Source organism: Cetorhinus maximus, chromosome 13 (assembly GCF_964194155.1).
Source record: "Cetorhinus maximus chromosome 13, sCetMax3.hap1.1, whole genome shotgun sequence".
NCBI lineage: Eukaryota > Metazoa > Chordata > Chondrichthyes > Lamniformes > Cetorhinidae > Cetorhinus > Cetorhinus maximus.
The window spans coordinates 121,393,240-121,415,250 of record NC_135891.1 but is presented as its reverse complement, the minus strand read 5'-3'; the positions used below and the strand labels follow the sequence as shown (position 1 = coordinate 121,415,250).

The window sequence follows — 22,011 nt, the reverse complement described above, 5'->3', positions numbered from 1 at the left end:
ATGTCCACAAAAAGCAGGACAAACCTAAACTGGCCAGTTAATACCCCATCAATCTACTCTTGATCATCAGCAAAGTGATGGAAGGGGTCACTATCAAACGGCACTTACTCAGCAATAACCTGCTCACTGGCGCTCAGTTTGGGTTCCACCAGGGCGGCTCAGATTCTGACCTCATTACAGCCTTAGTCTGTGGATGGACAAAAGTGCTGAACCCCCGAGGTGAGGTGAGAGTGACTGCCCTTGACATCAAGGAAGCATTTGACAGAATGTGGCATCAAAGAGCCCTAGCAAAACTGGAGTCAATGGGAATTAAGGGGAAACTCTCCACTGGTTGGAGTCATACCTAGCACAAAGGAAGATGGCTGTGGTTGTTGGAGGTCAGTCATCTCAGTTCCAGGACATCACTGAAAGAGTTCCTCAGGGTAATGTCCTCAGCCCAACCATCTCCAGCTGCTTTATTAATGACCTTCCCTCCATCATAAGGTCAGAAGTGGGGATGTTCGCTGATGATTGAACAATGTTCAGCACCATTCATGACTCCTCAGGTACTGAAGCAGTCCATGTCCAAATGCAGCAAGACCTGGACAACATTCAGTCTTGGACTGACAAGTGACAAGTAACATTCACACCACACGAGTATCAGACAATGACCATCTCCAACAAGAGAGAACCTAACTATCTCCCCATGATGTTCAGTGGCATTACCACCGCTGAACAATCTCCCACTGTCAACACCCTGGACGTTACCATTGACCAGAAACTGAACTGGACTAGCCATATAAATACTGCGGCTACAAGAATCAGGTCATAGGCTGGGAATTCTGTGTAAAGTAACATAGCTCCTGGCTCCCCAAAGCCTGTCCACCATTTACAAGACGCAAGTCAGCAGTGTGATGAAATTCTCTCCACTTGCCTGGATGAGGAGCTTGACACCATCCAGGACAAAGCAGTCTGCTTGATTGGTACCCCATCCACCACCTTCAACATTCACTCCCTCCACCATTGACACACAGTAGCAGCAGTGTGTACCATTGCAAAATGCACTGCAGGAACTCATCAAGGCTCCTTCGAAAGCACCTTCCAAACCCGCGACCTCTACCATCTAGGAGGATAAGAGCAGCAGATACGTGGGAACACCTGGAAGTTCCTCGCCAAGCCACTCACCATCCTGACTTGGAATTAAAATGCCATTCCTTCACTGTTGCTAGGTCAAAATCCTGGCACTCCCTCATTAACAGCACTGTGGGTGTATCTACACCACGTGGACTGCAGCGGTTCACAAAGGCAGCTCACCACCACCTTCTCAAGGGCTAGTAGGGATGGCTGTACAAATGTTGGCCTAGCCAGCGATGCCCACATCCCGTGAAAGAATTAAAAAAACAACAGTATACCAGGGTAAAATTAACAGCCACTTGGACAATTGTAAATTAATTAAGGAAAGGTAACATGATTTGTTAAAGGCAAATCGTGTTTAAATTGCTTGAGCTTCTGATGAGTAACAGAGAGTGTTGATGAGAGTAATGCAGTTGATGTGGTGTACATGGGCTTCCAAAAGACGAATGATAAAGTGCTGCACAACAGATTTGTGAGCAGAGTTTATTCCCATGAAATAAAAAGGGCAGTGACAGCATAGGGACAGAGTTGGCTGAGTGACAGGAAACAAAAAGTAGTGGTAAATAGTTGTTTTTTAGACTGGAGGCATTTCCCAGGTGTCAGTGCAAGGACCACTGCTTTTCTTGATCAATAACCTAGACTTGGGTTACTCTTCCCATTGGCGGGAGGATGGAGAACAAGAGGGCACAGATTTAAGATAGTTGGCAAAAGAAGCAATGGTGACATGAGGAAAAACATTTTCATGCAGCGAGTGATTAGCCTGAGAGTGCGGTGGAGGCAGGTTCAATCGAGGCATTCATAAGGAAATTGGTGAAACACCTGCAGAGCATATTTGCAGGGCTACAGGGAAAAGGCGAGGAAGTGGGACTGGCTAAGTTGCTCTTGCCAAGAGTTGGCATAGACATGATGGGCCAAATGACCTCCTTCTGTGCTATAACTGTTCTTGATTCGTTCTGTGATTGTGTGCAGAGCACAATTTCAAAATTTGCAGAGAACACAAAACTTAAATATTGTGAACTGTGGGGGGGATAGTGATGGACTTCAAGAGGACATAGACAGGCTGGTGGAATGAGTGGAGACACAACTCATGAAATTTAATGGAGAGAAGTGTGAAGTGATTCGTTTGATCGGAAGAATGAGGACAGGCAATATAAAGGAGAAGATACAATTCTTAAGGGTGTTACAATCCTTGGTCAAACCCCAGGATGTGAGGGACGTCCGGTTAGGGGAACCAGTAACTTTTTTTTAAAGTAGTTAAAGGCTGAGATTAAAGAAACCAGCTTTTGGAATAAAGCCACAAGTTTCCATGGGTTTTGAACAAACAAAAACAAAATGTACTTTACAAGTTTAGGAAGATAAAGCAATTTACAAGATATATCTTATACACTAACATTCAGAATCAACTTGAGGTACATGTGAATTAACAGGCAAACTGTGGTCAAACACAACATACTACATAATAAATGGCAGATGCGACAGATCCCACAGATTTCTCAGCAACCCACCCAGACATCAGTATTCACTGAGAGTTACACAATCTCTTTAAAACTTTGTCTCCCTCTTGAGGAATTTCTAGTCTTTTGCTTCGAAGATCTAACCCCTGAATTACCTCCAAAAAAAATCACTCCAATTCACACTGCCTTAACGACTGCTCTTTTCCAGGGTTTGCTCCTCAGGGCTTCTCCCGAGCCCCAACTGCCTGGAGACTGCTCACCACAATACCCTGCTGCCTGGAGCCTCTCCTCCCTGCTTTAGAACACACCTCGTCATGTAGGATTTCTTGAGCCCCAACTTTTGGCTGCGCCAAGCTATCAATGGCTCCCAAAGTTCCTTCTGAGCTTCAAATGCACAGAGCTATCAAATGGCTCCCACGGCTCCACTGAGCCCCCAACCCAGCTCCTTTGAGCTAACAGCAGCATTTTCTTTAACTTAACTGGGACTTCTGCCTATGCCCCTGCCTGTGACACTTGTAGGGTGGCTCCCCCAAGCTGACTGCCTCAAACTGATGCTCTGACTGACCCTTAAACTGACCTGGGTGACCTATCAACACACTCCCATAGGGTCCCACCCTTGTTACTAGGCAGGAACCATTGTAACAGCATTGGGACATCATATCCCTTAAAAGTTACAATGCCCAAAGACCACAAAGTTACATAGCACATACAGACATAATGAATTGAATTCATAGCGGGGTGTGTGAGCAGAGAGACCTGGGGATTTGTGTGTACAAACTATAGAAGGTGGCACAGAGGGTTGAGAAAGCGGGTAATAGGTATAAGGGACCCTGGCTTTATAAATAGAGGCATAGTGTAATAAAAGCAAGGAGGTTCATTTTAGACCTGAATAAAACACTAGTTCGGCCTTAACTGGAGTAATGTGTTCAATTCTGAACACCACACTTCAGGAAGAATGAGATGGTTGCAGAAGGGTGCAAAAGATTTACAAGAATGGCTCCAGGGATGAGAGACTTCATTAAAGATTATAAACTTTAAGAGCGGGAGTAGGCCATTCAGACCCTCGAGCCTGCTTCGCCATTCAATAAGGTCATAGCTGAGCTGATTGTGGCCTTAACTCTACTTTCCTACCTGCCCACCACAACCTTTGACTCATTTGTAACTCAGCTTTGGATATCACAGAATCACAGAATGTTACGGTGCAGAAGGAGGCCATTCATCCCATCATGTCTGCACAGTCTCTCCAGATGAGCATTAAGACTTAGTGCCATTCTCCTGCCTTTTCCCTATACACTTGCACATTGTCAATGACGCAGCCTCCATTGTTTTCTGGGGAAGAGAACTCCAAAGATTAATGACCCTCTGAAAGAAACAATTCCTTCTCATCTCCCTTTATTTTTAAAATGTGCCCCTAGATCAACATTCCCCCACAAGAAGAAACATCCTCTCAACATCTAGCCTGTCACGCCGCCTCAGAATTTTATATGTTTCACTGCAATCATTTCTCATTCTTCTAAATTCCAATGAATATGGTCCAACCTACTCAACCTTCCCTCATAAGATAACCCCTTCATCCCAGAAACCAGCCTAGTGAGCCTTCTCTGAACTTCTAATGCAAACATATCTAAATCAAACATATCCCTCCATAAGGGGACCAAAACTATACACAATACTCCAGCTGCAGTCTCACCAAAGCCCTGTACCTTTGCATCAAGACTTCCCTAATTTTATATTCCACCCCCTCGCAATAAACACCAACATTGCAGCAAGACCTGGACAATATTTGGGCTGATAAGTAGAAGCAAAATACTGCAGACACTAGAAATCTGGAATAAAAACAAAGTGCTCAGTAGGCCTAGCAGCATCTGTGAACAGAGAAACAGAGTTAACATTTTGAGTTCAATGTGACTCTTCCTCGGAACATTTAACTCTGTTTCTCACTTCGCAGCTGTTGCCAGACATGAGTTTTTCCAGTACTTTCTGTTTTTATTTAGGCTGATAAGTGGAAGGTAACATTCACACAACACAAATGCCAGGCAATGACCATCTTCAACAAGAGAGAATCTAACCATCTCCTCTCGGCATTCAATGGCATTTCCGGCGCTGAATCCCCCCACTGTCAACATCCTAGGGATTACCATTGACCAGAAACTGAACTGGACCAGCCAAATGAGTACAAAAGCAGGTCAGAAGCTTAGAATCCTGCAAAGGTAACTCACTTTCTGACTCCCCAAAGCCTGTCCATCATCTACAAGGCACAAGTCAGGAGTGTGATGGGATAGTCTCCACTTGCCTAGATGAGTGCAGCTCCAACAACACTCAAGAAGCTCAACACCATCCAGAGGAACGTAATCGCGGAAGGTGAGTTTAAATCCCTGCGAGGTGGGCTGTTGTTGAAGCAGCCCGAGTTGGAACGACTTTTAGAGAGAATTCCAAGCCAAGATCTTCGAAAGTAAAGATTGGAAACCCTCATGAGAAAGATTATTCAGTGTGATTGAATGGAGGTTCGGGCAATGCAGAGGCCCCTGATTCAACAGGGAGTAGAGTGCAACAGGGTTTGGACTAGTGAACGTGGTTGGTGAGGTGACAAACAGCAGCAACAAGTGCTGAGATGTGGGCCAGTGGAATAGAAGGAATAATAAAATAGGAGAAATGTTATTCCAGATGCTGCAGCAGCCTATGTGATGAGGCTTCTGCCAGCAACCTACTTGGTAACCCTTCAACACATTGAACTCCATTATCTACAAGGCACAAGTCAGGGGTGTGATGGAATAATCTCTACCTGCCTGGATAAGTGTAGCGCTGACAACATTCAAGAACCTCAACATCACCCAGGACAAAGTAGCCTGTTTTATTGACAACCCAGCTACCAGCTTGAACATTCACTCTCTCAACCACTGGTGCATAGTAGCAGCAGTGTGTACTATCTACAAGATGCAGTGCAGCAAACTTACCAAGGCTTCTTTGACAGCAACTCCGAAACTTTCAAATTCTAACCTAGATGAACAAGGGCAGTTAGATGCATGGGAACACCACCACCTTCAAGCCATACACCATCCTGATTTGGAACTATAACACTGTTCCTTCACTGTCACTAGGTCAAAATCCAAGAACTCCCACTCTAACAGCACTGTGTGTGTACCTACACCACATGGACCGCAGCAGTTCAAGAAGGCAGTTAATTGTATATTAATTGTGTTTAATTGTATGCAGGGATTTCACTTGAGCGCATAAAGAGAGACAAATTGAATCCATGGTGTGGGAATTGGGGTGTGTATGGTTGTAATATTTCACTCGAATTAAATGTAAGACTGAGTAAAGATTGGCTCCAGAGTCATCCTTCACCAGTAGTTTTCCAAAAGTATTACACTCACCACCACCACCTTAAGAGCAATTAGAAATGAGTAATAAATGCTAACCTTGTCAGTGCCCACAACCCATAAATGAACATCAATAGACTTACTACAGTCCTTTCAAGCCCTGGGGTTTCAGGAAAGGTTAAAACTCAAAGCATGAATTATTCACTAAGAAATTTAAACAAGTTTTAAAAATAAAGCTGGTTGGATAAAGCTTGGAGTTGGGATTAATGTATTGGATGTTTCATATTAATACTTGTGTACAGCCACTATGTTTTGCTAACCTGGCTTGTCTTTCTGTCTTACCCACACAGTGACAGGAGAGTCTCCCCCGAGCCTGTCAAAGGAGCTGACCAATTCACTCGCAGGTGTTGCAGATGTGACCTTTGACACCGACTCCCAGTTTCCTCTCGATGAACTGAAAATTGACCCCTTAACACTGGATGGTCTGCACATGTTGAATGACCCGGACATGGTGCTGACAGACCCTGCTACAGAGGATACTTTCCGCATGGATCGTCTGTAGAAAGGAGCACTCAGACCTAAGACAAATTGGGGAAGCAGGCCAAAAACCCGCCAGGGAGCGGAAATTGAGCAACCGAGTGCAATTGATGGAATGATGTTAACGTGAGAGCGTAACGTGCAATGAATTCCGCTTCTTGTTCTGAGCTTGCAACTCTGCGATCCTGAATGAACCAAGTATAGCGCTTTCAGCTATGTGGCGCACTCCTCCATTGCAGCGTTTCATTGACTCCATCAGATCCCCAGGCCTCTTGTTTTTATTTTTCGTTCTCCTATTTATATTGCCCTCATGATTACAGTGGGCTGTCAGTGGATTGTTATCATGGGCAGGTTTACAAGTAATTTGGAATGTACCTGTGAGGTAACAACTGGCAGTAACACTCGGCAGCTCCAGGCCAACAGTATGGCAACATTATCATTTAGCCTGAAGTCACCAATCCAACACACTCTTCAGTGCGCTGTTGCCATTGTACTTTCTGTGCTGTTCGATTCTTATTTATATTTTTATATTTGTCTGTGATTTCTTTCTCCTGCCCCATTCCCTTTCACTGTGCTTATGTTCAGCAAAAGCCACTGCCTTGTTGTATGTTGCTGAGAAAGTGAACAAGAGACTGATCTGAGATTGATCTGACACAAGAGCTAAGTGCATGGACAGAAATTGTATTACAGCCAATATTTAACAGGGGCGAGTTCTTGCTCCCGTTTGTGTCCCTTTCATTTACTTTTTTCCAGCAGCTTTTAAAAAAGAATCTTGACAATGTGTGCCGGTCAAAGATTAGTGTTTGCTGCCAATTCCAGCAGTACCAATTCTCATTCAGTCCCTGTATTAATGTCTAACTTCAGGTGGCTCTATAATCACCCTCTCCCTATTAGACACACACCCTTCCCTCCGGTTCTTGTGAAGTATGTGCGCTGTAAGCGTGGCATTTAATCATTCTTAGCCCCCACAGCCAGTCGTTGCTGTGACCAGCAACACTCACAACATTTCGCAGCTCATCACTGGCCATTGAAACAAAAGAAAAGGCAGAAATATTAATTTGGTGTTCCTCAAGGGGGAAAGGCTCGACGCCAACTGCTGGAGGGATGTTCGATAATGGTGTTGCCCACATCAAGGGTGAACCCGAGTGGCTTTACAGAGCCTTTGCTGCAGTTTTCAGTCCTGTGTGTGGACAGGGAGGGCTGTCACAAACACTACATGCTGTGGGACCTGCTCCCAACACATCCACTACAAGATAAAACCCTTTGTGTCAAATGTTACCTGCACAAGTGAATTATTTGTCACAACAGAATCACAAATATTAGTTCAAGACGCTAAGCTGTCATTGGTCTGTCTGGCTGCTGGTCTGTCTAGCCATATGCCACTTTTGGCATATCTGACTCCTACTAATGTCTCTTAGAGAGAACACTAAATTGCCACTATCTCCTACCACTAAAATACAAACTTTATCTAAAGTCCTGAGAATCTTTCATCAGTTGCTGGGCAGTTTTATGCTGTAGCAAGTTTCTGTCAGTACTAGACAATTGTGCAAGGCAAGGAACACAACGTTAGCATGCAGGTACAGCAAGCAATTAGGAAGGCAACTGGCATGTTGGCCTTTATTGTAAGAAGATTGCAGTACAAGGATAAAGAAGTCTTGCTACAATTCTACAGGGCTTTAATGAGACCACACCTAGAGTACTGTACACACTTTTGATCTCCATATCTAAGGAACGATATACTTGCATTGAAAGCAGTACAATGAAGGTTCACTACATTGGTCCCTGGGATGAGGGTTGTCCTATGATAGAGGCTGAGTAAATTTGGTCTATATTCTCTGGAGTTTAGAAGAATGAGAGGTGATCTTATTGAAATATACAAGCTTCTGAAGGTTTGTTTTCCCCTGGCTGTGGAATCTAAAACATGGGGGCAAGTCTCAGGATAAGGAACCGATCATTTAGGACTGAGATGAGAAATTTCTTCACTCAAAGGCTGTAAGTCTTTGGAATTTTCGACCCTGGGAGGTTGTGGATGCGCCATCATTAAGTATATTCAAGGTTGAGATGGGGGTATTTTTGATCTCAGGGAATCAAGGGATATGGGGAGCGGGCGGGAAGGTGCAGTTGAGGCAGAAGATCAGCCATGATCATATTGAATGATGGAGCAGGCTCGTCGGGCCATGTGGTCGTCTACTGCTCCTATTTATATTCCCCTTCTCTGTCCAGCCCTGATGAAGCAAGTGCATACGCATCACATACTCTCCAACATGCCTGTGTTAATCCTGTATTACACACATTAACATGTGTTAATCGTTAAAATGCTCTAACACGTGTTAATCCTTCATGCTCCAACACTTTAATCTGTCATCACGCTCTAACATGTATTAATCCTCCATCACATACTCTAACATGTCTGTTAAACCTCTGTCTCATACTCTGACACGTCTGCTAATTCTCCACACATTAACATGTGTTAATCCTTTATCATGCCCTAACACATGTTAAACCCCTGTCACTAACGTGTTCATACTCCATCACACACACTGATGTGTGTTAATTTTCTGTGTCTCATCACTCTGGTTACACTACAGCACTCTTGAATACACATTGACATAAATGATAGGCATTTTTCTTCAATAGTTTTTATTTGTAAATGTCTCCCAGGATCTATTCTGGGATCTCAGCTTTCCACCACATTTATCAATAACCTATTTGAAAGGATAGAGAGTCTGATGGAACAATAAATAGTTTAGATGGAAGCAAAAAGTTGCAAAGGGACATTGCTAGACTTAGTGAGTGGGAAAAGTTGTAATAAGTGGAGTTCGATGTGGGAAAGTGTAAGGGCATCCACTTTCATTTGATAGATCAGAGTATTTTCAAAATGGTAAGAAGCTAAGAACAGTGGAGGAGCAGAAAGCTTTAGAGGTTCACTAAGCACTAATGAACAGATACAAAAAGCAACAATAAGGACTGGTGGGATATTCACCGCTATCTCAAAGGTGCTGGATTATAGAGGATGGCAATTATGTTACAGTTATACAGAACTGCATTGGCCCATGCAGAGTAGCTGCATTCAGTCCTGGCCACTGCGCTTCACAGAGGATATATTGGCCTTGGAGGATGTGATGTGTAGATTCACCAGAATGATACTGTGGCTAAACGGGTTAAATTATGAGGACAGGTTACACAAACCTAGTTTGTATTTCTGTGATTTTAGTAGATTAAGCTGTGATCTGATTGGGGTGCTTAAAACTCCTTTAAAGGAGTTGATGGGTCGATGGAGAGAAACTATTTCCTCTGATTGGGGTGGGGGTGTGGGCTGGTGAAGTCCAGAACAAGGGAGAAGAACCTCCAAGTTAGAGTCATGCCATTCAGAGGTGATAACAGAAAGCACTTCTTCACACAAACGGTAGTTGAAGTCTGGAATTCTATCCCTGAAAAAGGCTGAGAGTCAGTTGGAGCTTTCAGGGCTGAGGTGGATAGCTTTTTTGGGGCCAGATTATCAACAGATCAGGAGCAAATGGATAAATAGCTGAGGTTCAGATCAACCACCATCTAATTATGTTTTTTATTCGTTCTAGGGATGTGAATGGCAGAACAGGTTTGAGGGGCTGAATGGCCTGTTACTAACACTATTTATGTGCCTGGATCAGTGTTTGATGAATAATCTGGTCAGAACCACAAGAATAGGAGCTGGTTTTCTGACTGCCAGGGCCCAGTGACCTTTTGTGTAAATTGTATAGAAACCTTGGGGTGTTGAATGTTCCTACCCTGGTGCAATATGTAGAAACAAATACTGCGCCCAACAGTGTGCAACTTTATTCCAATCAGGGCAGTCTCCCCACCTTGGGTATCAGTGTCCAGCACTTTACTGGCACCTGCCCACACAATACTCCAACAATAGGAGATGCAACATGTGCTGCTGTGTGTCTGCACACCACCCAGTGTTGGAGTCATTTTTGGGTGGCTGAGTGAAGTCTATAAATCACAGCCAGTGTTACTCTGAGCTCTAATGTACAGAATGATTTTTAAAAATTTGTTATGTTCTTGATATTTGGCTCATTTGATATCAATCAGTTACTGCCAGTTTATTTTATGTCAATTCCCCATAGAAAAGGCAAATAGAGAGCTTGTTACATCTCAGCTGTCAATTCTGAACCTAATGTTTGAAGCTCTGGTGTGATGTGTTATGACCTGACCAGAATTGCTGCAGATCTCAAAAGCCTTGTGCTGCTTGACCAGGCCATTGCTGTACCTCACACTGTGCATTACAGCAGTGTTGTAATGTGCTGTGCCTGACACTGCTGCATTACTGCACCAATACAGCAGTATTGCAACGTGATGGGTCTCGTGCTGTAACACTACAGTGTTGCATAGTCTGTGTGCCTCACGTGCTGCACTACTGTAGTTTTGCACTCTTTCCATTTTAACATTGTCCCTGCATGTTGGAAATAAATTTCAAGTGCTCCATATCATCTCTCTTTGTTACACACAAGAAATAAATTAAAAAGTTTGTGATGGGGAAATCCCAACTTACCAACTGTCTGTCTCGTGAGGGGTCAGTTTCTGGACATTTAGCAATTTTTAGTTTAAAGTAAAATCAGGTGGCTAATATTTAATTCATTATAATTGAGCCTAATATTCTGATAATTTATAATTTCAAACAGAGTTCAGAATTTGAAATGCCTGGTTTATCGTGAACAACTTAACGTTCCCACTTAATGCAATAAACAGAAAATTAGGAGTGTGAGGCATGGGTTGGGGAAAAGATGGAAAATGCCTAGATCATATAATATGCAGACAGAAGTGAAATCTAAATAATGTGTTTCACACCACTTCTAACATATAAACAACTATGTTTTACATCATGTCCATTCTCATGATGAACTGCGTTTGTTCATCAGCCTAATGATTTCCCACCAGGGTTCCCGCACTACAAGGAGTCTGAATCAGTTATAAGTGTTGAGGATAAAGTTTCTGTTTAATTCAGTTCTTTAAAGTAAGATGCTCCCTGGTTGCATTTGCAGATGAGATGACAGCTAGTACAGGTGCATCAGGAGTATAGCCCTAATGGAACACACTAGATATTGGTGCATACCCATGTGTGAGACATTAATGAGTTTACATTCAGTATATGCATGACTGTTGTCTGCCTGGGATTTGTGTGAGGGTTAATCCAGAGCTATTATCATTTAGGTTCCTTGAGGCTTTTGTGGGAGCGATGCAGGCTTGTGTTGATTGCTGCTGCTATAGTCAATTGAGCTCTTGTTCCCTGGTTTCCTGCTCTCTCTCGTCCTAAAGTTGGCCAGGCTGGAGGGACATTCTGCTTGCAGTATAACTGAGTTCCAGAGGTTTCCCCCAGGGTGGTAGTGGTATTGAAGCTGCACAGGATGAATGTTGTTGGCTGACAGAATGTTGCTCATGTTGAAAGGTTAGCTTTGTTTCCATTCCCCTTTCTTTTGCCTGGAGCCTGAGGTTGGAGAATCTGAGAGGGATCTTCAGAGAGCTGTAGGCCGCCTTCAGAGTGAATGTAAAATAAACCACAAACACTTCATAAAATCAGAGTCCATGGGATTTGTTATCCACGAGTGACGGAGTGGGTTAATGTCCAAGACAGATCACCCAGACTGTGAGGCTCCAGTGAAAACATGAGACCTGGGGACCCCATGTAACTACAAGTTGTTGTATCATTCAAAATAATCTTGGTGTTGTAAATGCCTTCTTCAGTTATTCTGTTTTATCTTCAGTGAGCGATTTAGTGAGAATAAAATCTGATCTTTGGTGTTTATGGCGAAGTAGCTGAGACCATGATGAGGAGGGTTGGATATATCTGATAACTTTACTCTTAAGAGAGGGGTGAATTATAATCAGCAAAGGTCTAAACTTGCAGCTATAATCAAGAGTTAAGAGGTCAAATTACATGGCAATATTGGGAGCTATGTGTGTAATTGAGAAGAATATTTTACTAGGATTAAACTATCATGAGCAAATTAACATCTGGAATATCCTATCTAGGTGTTAACACATTATATACAAGGACTAGGGGGCATAGATTAGGGTTTGGGGCAAGAGATACGGGGAGAGGGGAATGTGAGGAATTTTTTTATGCAATGAATGGTAACAACCCGGAACTCTGCCAAAAAGGGTGGTGGAAGCAGAGACGATCAATGATTTCAAAAGGAAATTGGATGGACACGTGATGGAAATTAACGACTGTTACACTAATAACATGATTCCAAGAACAAGCATTTAAAAAGACAAATCTGAATGAAAGTCCTGGCACTATTTTGGTCAAATACATCGTGCTTGGAAATGAAGTAAAGAACTTGTATGACCTTAGGATGCCCCAAAATGCTTTACAATCAATGGTTCCTTTAAAATTGCCATCACTTTAGGCACAGGGGAGTGAGATGAATCACGGGACACCCTCTATAGCAAGTGTCTGAAATGCTCCTTGAATATTGTAGTGGTGCCAAAGGGAGGAATAAATCTGGCAACTAGAGATCAGTCAGCCTAACATCAGTGATAGGGAAACAGACAACAACCTGAGGCAAAATTAATTGATATTTGGAAAGCTATGGGCTAATAAGTGAACCCCAGCACAGATTTGGTAAAAGAAAATCATGTTTGACCAACTTGATCAAATTCTTCAATATAGTGGCAGAGAGAGTTGTTGAGGGTAATGCAGTTGATGTGTATATGGACTTTCAGAAGGTGTTTGATAAAGTACCAAAATAGACATGTTAGCAAAATTAAGGTCCAAGGGATTGAAGGGACAGCAGCAGCATGGATACAAAATTTGTTAAGGTACAAAGTAGAAAGTCGTGGTGAGCAGCCATTTTTCCAACTGGAGGGAGGTATACAGTGCTGTGCTCCAGATCTTTGATATATATTAGCGACTTAGACTTTGGTATACTGGGCATAATTCCAAAGTTTGCAGGTGACATGGAATTCAGAAATGTGGTAAACAATGAGGAGGATGATAACAGGCAACAGATTTGACTGGTGCAATGGACAGACACATGGCAGATGAAATTTGACACAGAAGCTTGTAGGTTACCTTTTGGAAGGATGAATGAGGGGAGACAATATAAACTAAAACAGAAATAGAAATACCTGGAAAAACTCAGCAGGTCTGGCAGCATCGGCGGAGAAGAGCACAGTTGACGTTTCGAGTCCTCGGAAGGGTCATGAGGACTCGAAACGTCAGTTGTGCTCTTCTCCACCGATGCTGTCAGACCTGCTGAGTTTTTCCAGGTATTTCTATTTCTGTTTTTGTTTTGGATTTCAAGCATCCGCAGTTTTTTTGTTTTTATCTCTGAATATAAACTAAAGGTCTGGAGTGTAAGTACACAGATCTTTGAAGGTGGCAGGACAAGTTGAGATGGCATTTTTTTAAAAAAGCATATTGGGGTCCTTGGCTTTATTAATATAGACATAGAGTACAAAAGCAAATAAATTATTTATAAAATACTGGTTAGGCCCCAGCTGGAGTATTGTGTTCAATTTTGTGCATTGCATTTTCAGAAGGATGTGAAAAGCCTTAGAGAGGAACTTTACTGGAATTGTATCAGGGATGAGGGACTTCAGATAATTTGGAGAAGCTGGAGTTCTCTTCAGAGCAGAGAAGGTTATGGGGAAATTTGATAGAGGTGTTCAAAATTAAAATGGTTTTAGATAAATAAGGGCAAACTGCTTACAGTAACAGAAAGCAGTTCATCAGCACCTTCTCAGTTATGAATAGTGAGCATGGATTTCAAAAGGGAAAGTCTTGTTTGACCAACTTGTTGAAATTTTTGAGGAGCTAAGAGGGTAGACAATTGTAATGCAGTAGATGTAATTTATTTGGATTTTCAAAAAAGCCTTTGATAAGGTGCCCATAATAGACTAATGAATAAGGTCAGATAATGTGGAGTTGAGGCAAGTAACTGAATGGATTGCTAGCTGGCTTCAAGACAGAAAGCAGAGAGTGGGAGGAAAGAGTAGTTATTCAGGCTGGTAGAAGGTGGGAAATGGTGTTTAACAGGGATCAGTGCTGGGACCACTGCTGTTCATAATTTACATTAACGATTTGGACTTTGGAATCAAAAACACAATTTCTAAATTTGTGGATGACATCAAATTGGAGGGACGGTCAATACTGAGGAGGACTGCAACAAATTACAGGAGGATATTAATAAACTTGCAGAATGGGCAAATAATTGTCAAATTAAGTTCAATACCGATAAGCGTGAGCTAGCACATTTTGGTAGGAAGAATAGGGAGGTTGCTTATTACTTGGGAGATGAGAGTCTGGGTGGGGTAGGGGAACAAAGGGATCTCAGAGTACAAGTATATCAATCACTAATATTTGTGCCACAGGTTAGCAAGGCCATTTAAAAAAAGCAAACCAAGCTCCAGGTGGATAGACTTGACAAGTAGGGACATTGTGCTATCAAACCTTGGTTAGACCACACTTCGAGTACTGCATGCAGTTCTGGTCGCCATATTATAAAAATGATAGAGACACTGGAGAGGGTGCAGAGAAGATTTACAAGAATGATACCAGAAATGTGGGTATACAGGATTGACAGGCTGGGTCTCTGTTGGAAATAAAAGGCTGAGGGGTGACCTATTAGAGATTTTTTAAATTCTGAAATGTTTTGATCAAGTGGATACAGAAAGAATGTTTCCTATTGTGGGGAAGAGCAGAACTAGAGGCCGTCAATATAAGATAGTCATCGAGAAATCCAATAGGGAATTCATAAAAAACCTATTTACCCAGAGAGTGGTGGGAATGTGGAACTCGCTAGGACAGGGAGTGGTTAAGGTGAATAGAATAGATGCATTTAAGGGGAGGCTGGACAAGAATATGATATAGAAGGGAATAGAAGGTTACGATAATAGATTTAGCTGAGGAAAGATGGGAGGAGGCTTGAGTGGAGCATAAACACCAGCATGAACTGGTTAGGCCAAATGGCCTGTTTCTGTGTCATATATCCAATGTAATTAGGGATGGGCAATAAATGCTGGTCTTGTGAGAAGCACTCACATAACGTGAACATTTTTTTTTGAAATAAGGGCTGATAACAGGACACATTGAGGGTCATTGACAGAAGAGTTGACACAGGTATGATGGGACAAATGACCTCTTGTGCTGTATCATTCTATCAATAATTGGCTGCTGATTACAGAATTAGCAGACTGCTTGCTCATGCGGTCCTTGTAATAGTTCTAACTCTCCTTACTCCGTACAAGCAAAACAAGAACCTGTCATAGCAGAGGCAAATTGAAGTGTCAGGCTTTCCCCTCTCTCTCACTCCACAGCCATCCAGTTATGGTGTGCTGTACAACACCACCTTCCTGGGACTGTATTCCTTACAGTGACTGGTGCAGTCAGACATCAGCTGGACTTCTGTCATTTCGATACTGTATCACCTGCAAGGGTTTGTGTTAGAGATGGTTGGAGGCTATCTAGAAAATTCCAGGTCAGTAGTTAGAAGGCAATGCTGTGTGGTGTCATTAGACTGCAAACTGTCAGCACACATGTTAATAACACAACTCCTCAAAACTACACAAAACTCTGGAATTCAAAGATTGCGGTAGTGTATTTGCCTACCCCAGTAACTCCTGTGTATCCATTGCCAGGAATGATATTGTGCTGCCAGAGGTGGTTCTTTGTAGGGTATTGTACCTAGCAGTACATCACTACGAGAACCAATACAGTAGGTCTCGTACAACACAGAGCAGAGCCAGGTGTGCCTTTAACCTGAATGCTGTGGATTATACCAGGGTATCCTGTTAGAGCTAGTGGGCGTGTGATTAATTTCTCACCCTTGCTGTGGTATTTTTGTATTTGTTTTCTCTTAGTTCATTACAACCCTGATGTGTAATGCTGATTCCACTCATAAAATTTAGATATTGTAGTTCTTTGATTGGCAAACGATCTAAATTGAGGAGCCTTGATCAACAAATGATTGTTGCTACAAACAGTCCTTAGTCACTGTTAAAAGCCCACAGTGGAATTTTGCCTCGATAATGCTAAATGAGATTGCTTCTGTTTGGTGAGAATTGGGAAAGGTTCTTGTACTGTTACCTCTCTGAACTGTTTACTGGAGTATTTTTAAAACTGCTCAAAGGATTACTGTAAAAAAATCAAGATGCAGCATTGAATAGAAGGTTTAAGATCATCTGGTGTTTATTTTTAATCCAGATTCACTTTAGATTTTGAGCCATGAGGAAATTTACAGTTAGCCTAGAACTGAAGAATTTAAAATTTTTCTCTTCACTTCCATTTCATGTAAGAAAAAAGCATTTGTACCAAACTAATCACTAGAACTTGTAATCTTTGTGAAAAGATATTTATGAAAATGGACCAGAAACAATACAAATCTCACACAAATGCTCAGGTAATAAAAGAAAATGGCTCCTTAACATCCAGTTACATCCCCTTAATCCTAGTTGTATTCTTTATTTTAACCTTTTTGAACCATTAGTACTTTCAGGATTCATTTTAGTCACTTGTACCCGAAAAAATCTCAACGCAAGAGTCTTGATAATAAATGCTAATTGAGTGGCACTTTGTAATCACATCACATTGAAATAATACCCCAAGTTGGGAGAGACTTGCTTGACTTGGAGCTAACCTGAGATCTCTTAGTCCTCTCATCCTCCTGCAGAGGAACAGATGTATACACCGGACCCTGAGCAGGTCACTCATTCCCACCATACGGACTCAGAAAATTAATTGACAGCAAAATCTTTCTTTTCATAGAGATGCAGCAAAGCAGCTTCCCCCAGACTCGTTTTAATCAGATTCTGTCCTCAAACTCGTCAACATTTATTTATTTTTCTGATGTCTTGTTTTTATAAATAAACTTGGGAATTTTGAAGTGGATTTCAGATATAATGCAAACCATAACTTGTACTGACAGACTGTCAAAAGATCTTCATTTTAAATTGTAAATGTTTTTTAAAGTTTATGTTTGTGTGAGGCTTCTGTCTTTGTAAATGAAATGTAATTAAAGTTCAACGGTTTTCTGCTCGCAGCCCTTCGCACCTTAATATAATCTCGCTTCCTGAAGCCTGAAAGCTGACTCTCTCCCCACTTTACAGCCACACACATGGCCCAGGAGCAGCAGATTTTCAGGACATAAAATGTGCAAGTCACAGATATTTCACAAACCGGGGACAGTGTAGAGGGAGCTTTACTTTATATCTAACCCTGTGCTGTAGCATAGAGGGAGCTTTACTCTGTATCTAACCCCGTGCTGTACCTGTCCTGGGAGTGTTTGATGGGGACAGTGTAGAGGGAGCTTTACTCTGTATCTAACCCTGTGCTGTACCTGTCCTGGGAGTGTTTGATGGGGACAGTGTAGAGCAGCGGTTCCCAAGCTGGGTTGAGCAGAAACGTGGATTTGGGTCACAAACTCCCCCTCCTCTGATACTGTGCCCCACACCCAGTCCCTGGTGGTGCCCGCCCTACCTGTCTTCAGATTTTTTTCTTCTTCTCAAGCCCATTTAAATATGTCACCTGCCGGGTCTCAGCCACACTCAGGCTGTCAAACCCGCTGCACCTCCCCATCGGCTTGCTGACCTGTGTGTGTGTTGGTGGGTGGGGTATAAGGGTAGATTGCAGTGTGCCTATGTTTGGAATGGGGAGGAGTTGATTACAGTATGTGTGAAAGGGGCGGGGGTGTGTGCTGTTTACAGAGTGTGTGGGGAGGGAGGAAGGGCTTCACTCAGATTTCTCGTCACTGGAGAAAATGGAAAGCTCGGCTAAAACCTCAATTGCCAGTAAATGGTGCATGTTTTGTTCTGTCTGTTCAGAAGCACTCCACTTTGCACTTGTCCCCTGTTGCAAGGAGCATGGCTCCACCGTCAAGTACCTCGGATTTATTTTATTGTAAAGCTGCATTGTGTGTAGCAGAATCCATAGTGAAGCTGCAGCCACTAGGGCTATAAAACTTATTTTGTGTCATTTGAAACCCTTAGTAGAAAATTAGTTGACATTTCTCACATTAAAATCAATATTGTCAAGAATAGGGAACCTCGGTGTGATGTTGCTATATATCAGTAATGCTGGATGGAAATGTGAATGTCAATCAGATCCACTGCTTCCTGGTCAAGGCCTATGAGCTGGAGCAGCCCAGATGAAATAATAGACTTGTGAGTAGATAAAATAATAACATTTTGAGATAGTACTTGATGTGGATCTATAATATGCAAACTTTAATAATTATTATGAATGTTGCTGTGCTGCTTTATTGCTGTTATGTTTTTGTTGGTGTTTGGGGGTCACGTTAATTTTCAAGTTTTAAAATGGGGTCACATTAGAAAATAGTTTGGAAAGAATTGGTGTTGAGCAACTCTTACTCTGTATCCAGCCCCGTGCTGTACCTGTCCTGGGAGTGTTTGTCTGTATGTGTTACTGAAGTGGTGGAGTACACATAATCTTTGTTCACCTTATCCAATGGCTTCCGGTGGGAATGCTGCACTGCCAAAAGTACAGTCTTTTGGATGAAACGTGAAGTTGAGAGCGGCCTTTGTCAGGTGGTGTTGAAGATCCTGTGACAATATTAGAAAGAGTAGAAAGGCTCTCTCAGATAACACCACCAAATATAAATTAACTGAATGTTGCCAAGCGTTGGTTATAATTTGCCAGGTCTGACTACATAATAACAGTAACTGTACTTCAGAGTAATGAATGGAATGTGACACACTTTGAGATATTTCAATTGTGTAAAGATGCAGTATAAATACATTGGTCTCTCCTAGAATCAGGTATTGTAGAAGGTCATTTAGCCGGCTCCTGTATCAAACTGTTATGAAGAAGAAACAATCTTTGCTCACTTGGTGGGAGGAGTATTTATATAATTTTGTTTTTACACATGCAGGAAAAATTTTATTGAGAAAATCTTTGTAGTGAATTAAAATGCTATATTTTATGGGTTATACCTGGGTCACATTTGATTCAGTTAAATTCCAATGCTGATAAAGTCCATATAAAACTAATAGTGTGCAAGTATAAACAAGACTATTTCGAAGCAATGCATTGGTTAAAAGCTGTCAATCTGTCTGTCGCTCTTGTTTGTTGCATTGCCCTTGCCCACATGTCCTGTGTCTGTCCCTGACTATTGACAGTTTCTTCCCAGCGTTGTAGAAGTTTAGAATCTGGGTTCTGCGCTTGTCAGGTGGTAAATGGGTATTTGAAAGTCGCAAACTAGGTTCCTGAAGTGCAGCAATGAGGTGACATTTTGAGTGGATGTGGCGATGTCAGGAGCGAAAGAACGAAACCTGATGGGGGAGCAAACACCAACCTCCAAAAAACAGCCCCACACCCTGATGCTGTTTTTCTGTTGAATATTAACAGAATGAGGAGAGGATTTGGCAACTGAGGGTCTGGGATGTGAGTCCTGTGTATCTTGCCACCAGTGTTTTGATTTAGCTCTGGAGCTACAATTAGCCGCTACACTCCTCACCAAGCCTAAGAAAGGGGGCAAGATCGGCAATTGGGATTTGGTAAAATCGGGCAAGTGAATGACTGAAGTGCTCGGCAATATCTCAAGACCTTTAATCTGGGCATCACGCTTAAGGCCTTAGGAAACATATAGAGAAGTTTTACCAGGATTTTACCAGGGAAGAAGGACTTCAGTTGTGAAAATTATGAGACATGTTAGGACCGTTCTCCTGGCAGAAGGTTAAGAGGTAATCTAACAGGTTTTCATGGTAATGAGAAGCCTTGATAGATAGAGAAAAACTATTTTCTCTGTTGAGGGGGGTCAATAAGCAGATGTCTTGATTCAAAATAATTGGGGAAAAAATACCTGGATGGAAAACGAGGAGAAATGTTCTCAGATGTTAAGCAAAAATAAAGCCCTCCACCTGAATAGGTGATAAAAGCTATTTGGGTAAGTAATTTTAAAAGGGAGCTGAACAAGTATTTGAGGATGAGGAACTTACAGGGTTATGGACAAAAAGCGGGGATGTGGGACAAAGCACAATGGCAATAAGAGACGGCACAGATGACAGATCAAACACTGTGTTGTACGTTTTAATAATTCTATCTTGCTCATTGAGCATAGCTCCAACACTGACCAAAATCAATCTCAACTTCACTCAGTCTCGCTCCTCCTTTGTATCAATGTCTGCAAATCATCCAATCAGATTGTGCTGTTGTAACATTTACTAAACTTTTCCGTTTCCTGAACACCAAAGATAGAAGTGACGAAGAACAAAGTGAACTCCAGCAACCAACCAACCAACTGATTGATTGTGAGTGACAAGAATTTGGACGGATGATTGAACACTGATGATTTGTCTGAGGTCTCTTCTTGCACATCGTCTAGGGAGGGTCCAATTGTTGGAGTTATTGCTTTCACTGGCAAACTGTGGGGAAGGTTCCAGAAATGTTGATTGAAAGTTTGATGAGAGGTTGTCACTTGCCAGGGTTATAAATTCTAAAGGCTTTTGTGGGTTTAGGAGTTCAGGCTGCACTCTTCAAAACTGCGACTGAAGTTGTGCTGGGTGGAAATCTTCTGGAATCGTGTCTGAGGAAGGCAAAAGCAGAACAATTAAGGGAGGCTGGAGGCAAGGGGACAAAGAGGATGCAGAGGAGAAACAGAGGGTGCGTGGAGTCGCGGGGAGGCGTAGTTAATGCCCTATGGTGGGTTGAATTACTCGCTTGTGGACAGTGACTGAATCATCACTGAGCCATTGCACTATGGCAGTGAGCAGTTTCTTGAGCAAAATGGGAGAGAAAATGGAGAAAAAGGCGCCTTTCCCTGAGGACGCCCTGTTGTTCCCCCCACCACCACCGCACCCACCACCCTTCAGAGAACACTTTCTCTCTCTCAATATTCCTTTAACACCTCAATTATTTCACCCTTCTACATAGTCTTTTATCTTTGAAGGTATGAGAACATAAGAGATAGGAAAGAATGAGTCATTCGGCCCATTGAGCCTGCTCCACCATTCAACAAGATCATGGCTGATCTGATTGTGGCCTTAACTCCACTTTCCTGCCTGTCCCCCACCCCAGCATAACCTTTGACTCCCTTGTCAATCAAAAATCTGTCTAATTCAGTCTTGAATATATTCAGTGATCCAGCCTCCACTGCTCTCTGGGGAAGAAAATTCCACAGACTAACAACCCTCTGAAAGAAGAAATTCCTCCTCATCTCCCTCTTAAATGGGAGATCCCTTACTCTAAAACTGTGCCCCTAGTTCTACATCCTCCCCAAAGGGAAACTTCCTCTCCGCACCTACCCTGTCAAGCCCAATCAGAATCTTATATGTTTCAATAAGATAACCTCTCATTCTTCTAAACTCCAATGAATTTAGGTCCAACCTACTCAACCTTTCCTCATAAGACAACCCCTTTATCCCAGGAATCAGCCTAGTGAACCTTCTCTGAACTGCTCACAATGTAAGTATATCCCTCCTTAAGTAAGGAAATAAAAACTATACACAGTGTAGTAAAAGTATATACAATATATGTATAGTGTATACACAGTACAAAACAATGCACAGAGACCTCCGGATGCAGTTTCACCAATGCCCTTTCTGGTTGCAACAAGACTTCCCTACTCTTATACTCATCCTCACTTTGC

General features: G+C 42.3%; 2 protein-coding genes across 4 annotated transcripts in view; one reads left to right on the top strand and one right to left on the bottom strand.

Annotated features, from left to right (window-relative positions):
• LOC144689053 (CREB-regulated transcription coactivator 1-like) overlaps positions 1 to 7,702 on the top strand; it is a 92,780-nt gene extending 85,078 nt beyond the window's left edge. For both annotated transcript variants that reach the window (XM_078556193.1, XM_078556192.1), the window contains one exon: positions 6,238 to 7,702. In XM_078556193.1, coding sequence (XP_078412319.1) covers positions 6,238 to 6,449 — 212 coding nt within the window. In that variant the 3' untranslated portion in view covers positions 6,450 to 7,702. The remainder of the gene's footprint in view (positions 1 to 6,237) is intronic.
• Positions 7,703 to 19,252: 11,550 nt separating this feature from the next.
• comp (cartilage oligomeric matrix protein) overlaps positions 19,253 to 22,011 on the bottom strand; it is a 62,288-nt gene continuing 59,529 nt past the window's right edge. For both annotated transcript variants that reach the window (XM_078556187.1, XM_078556188.1), the window contains exon 19: positions 19,253 to 20,949. In XM_078556187.1, coding sequence (XP_078412313.1) covers positions 20,900 to 20,949 — 50 coding nt within the window. In that variant the 3' untranslated portion in view covers positions 19,253 to 20,899. The remainder of the gene's footprint in view (positions 20,950 to 22,011) is intronic.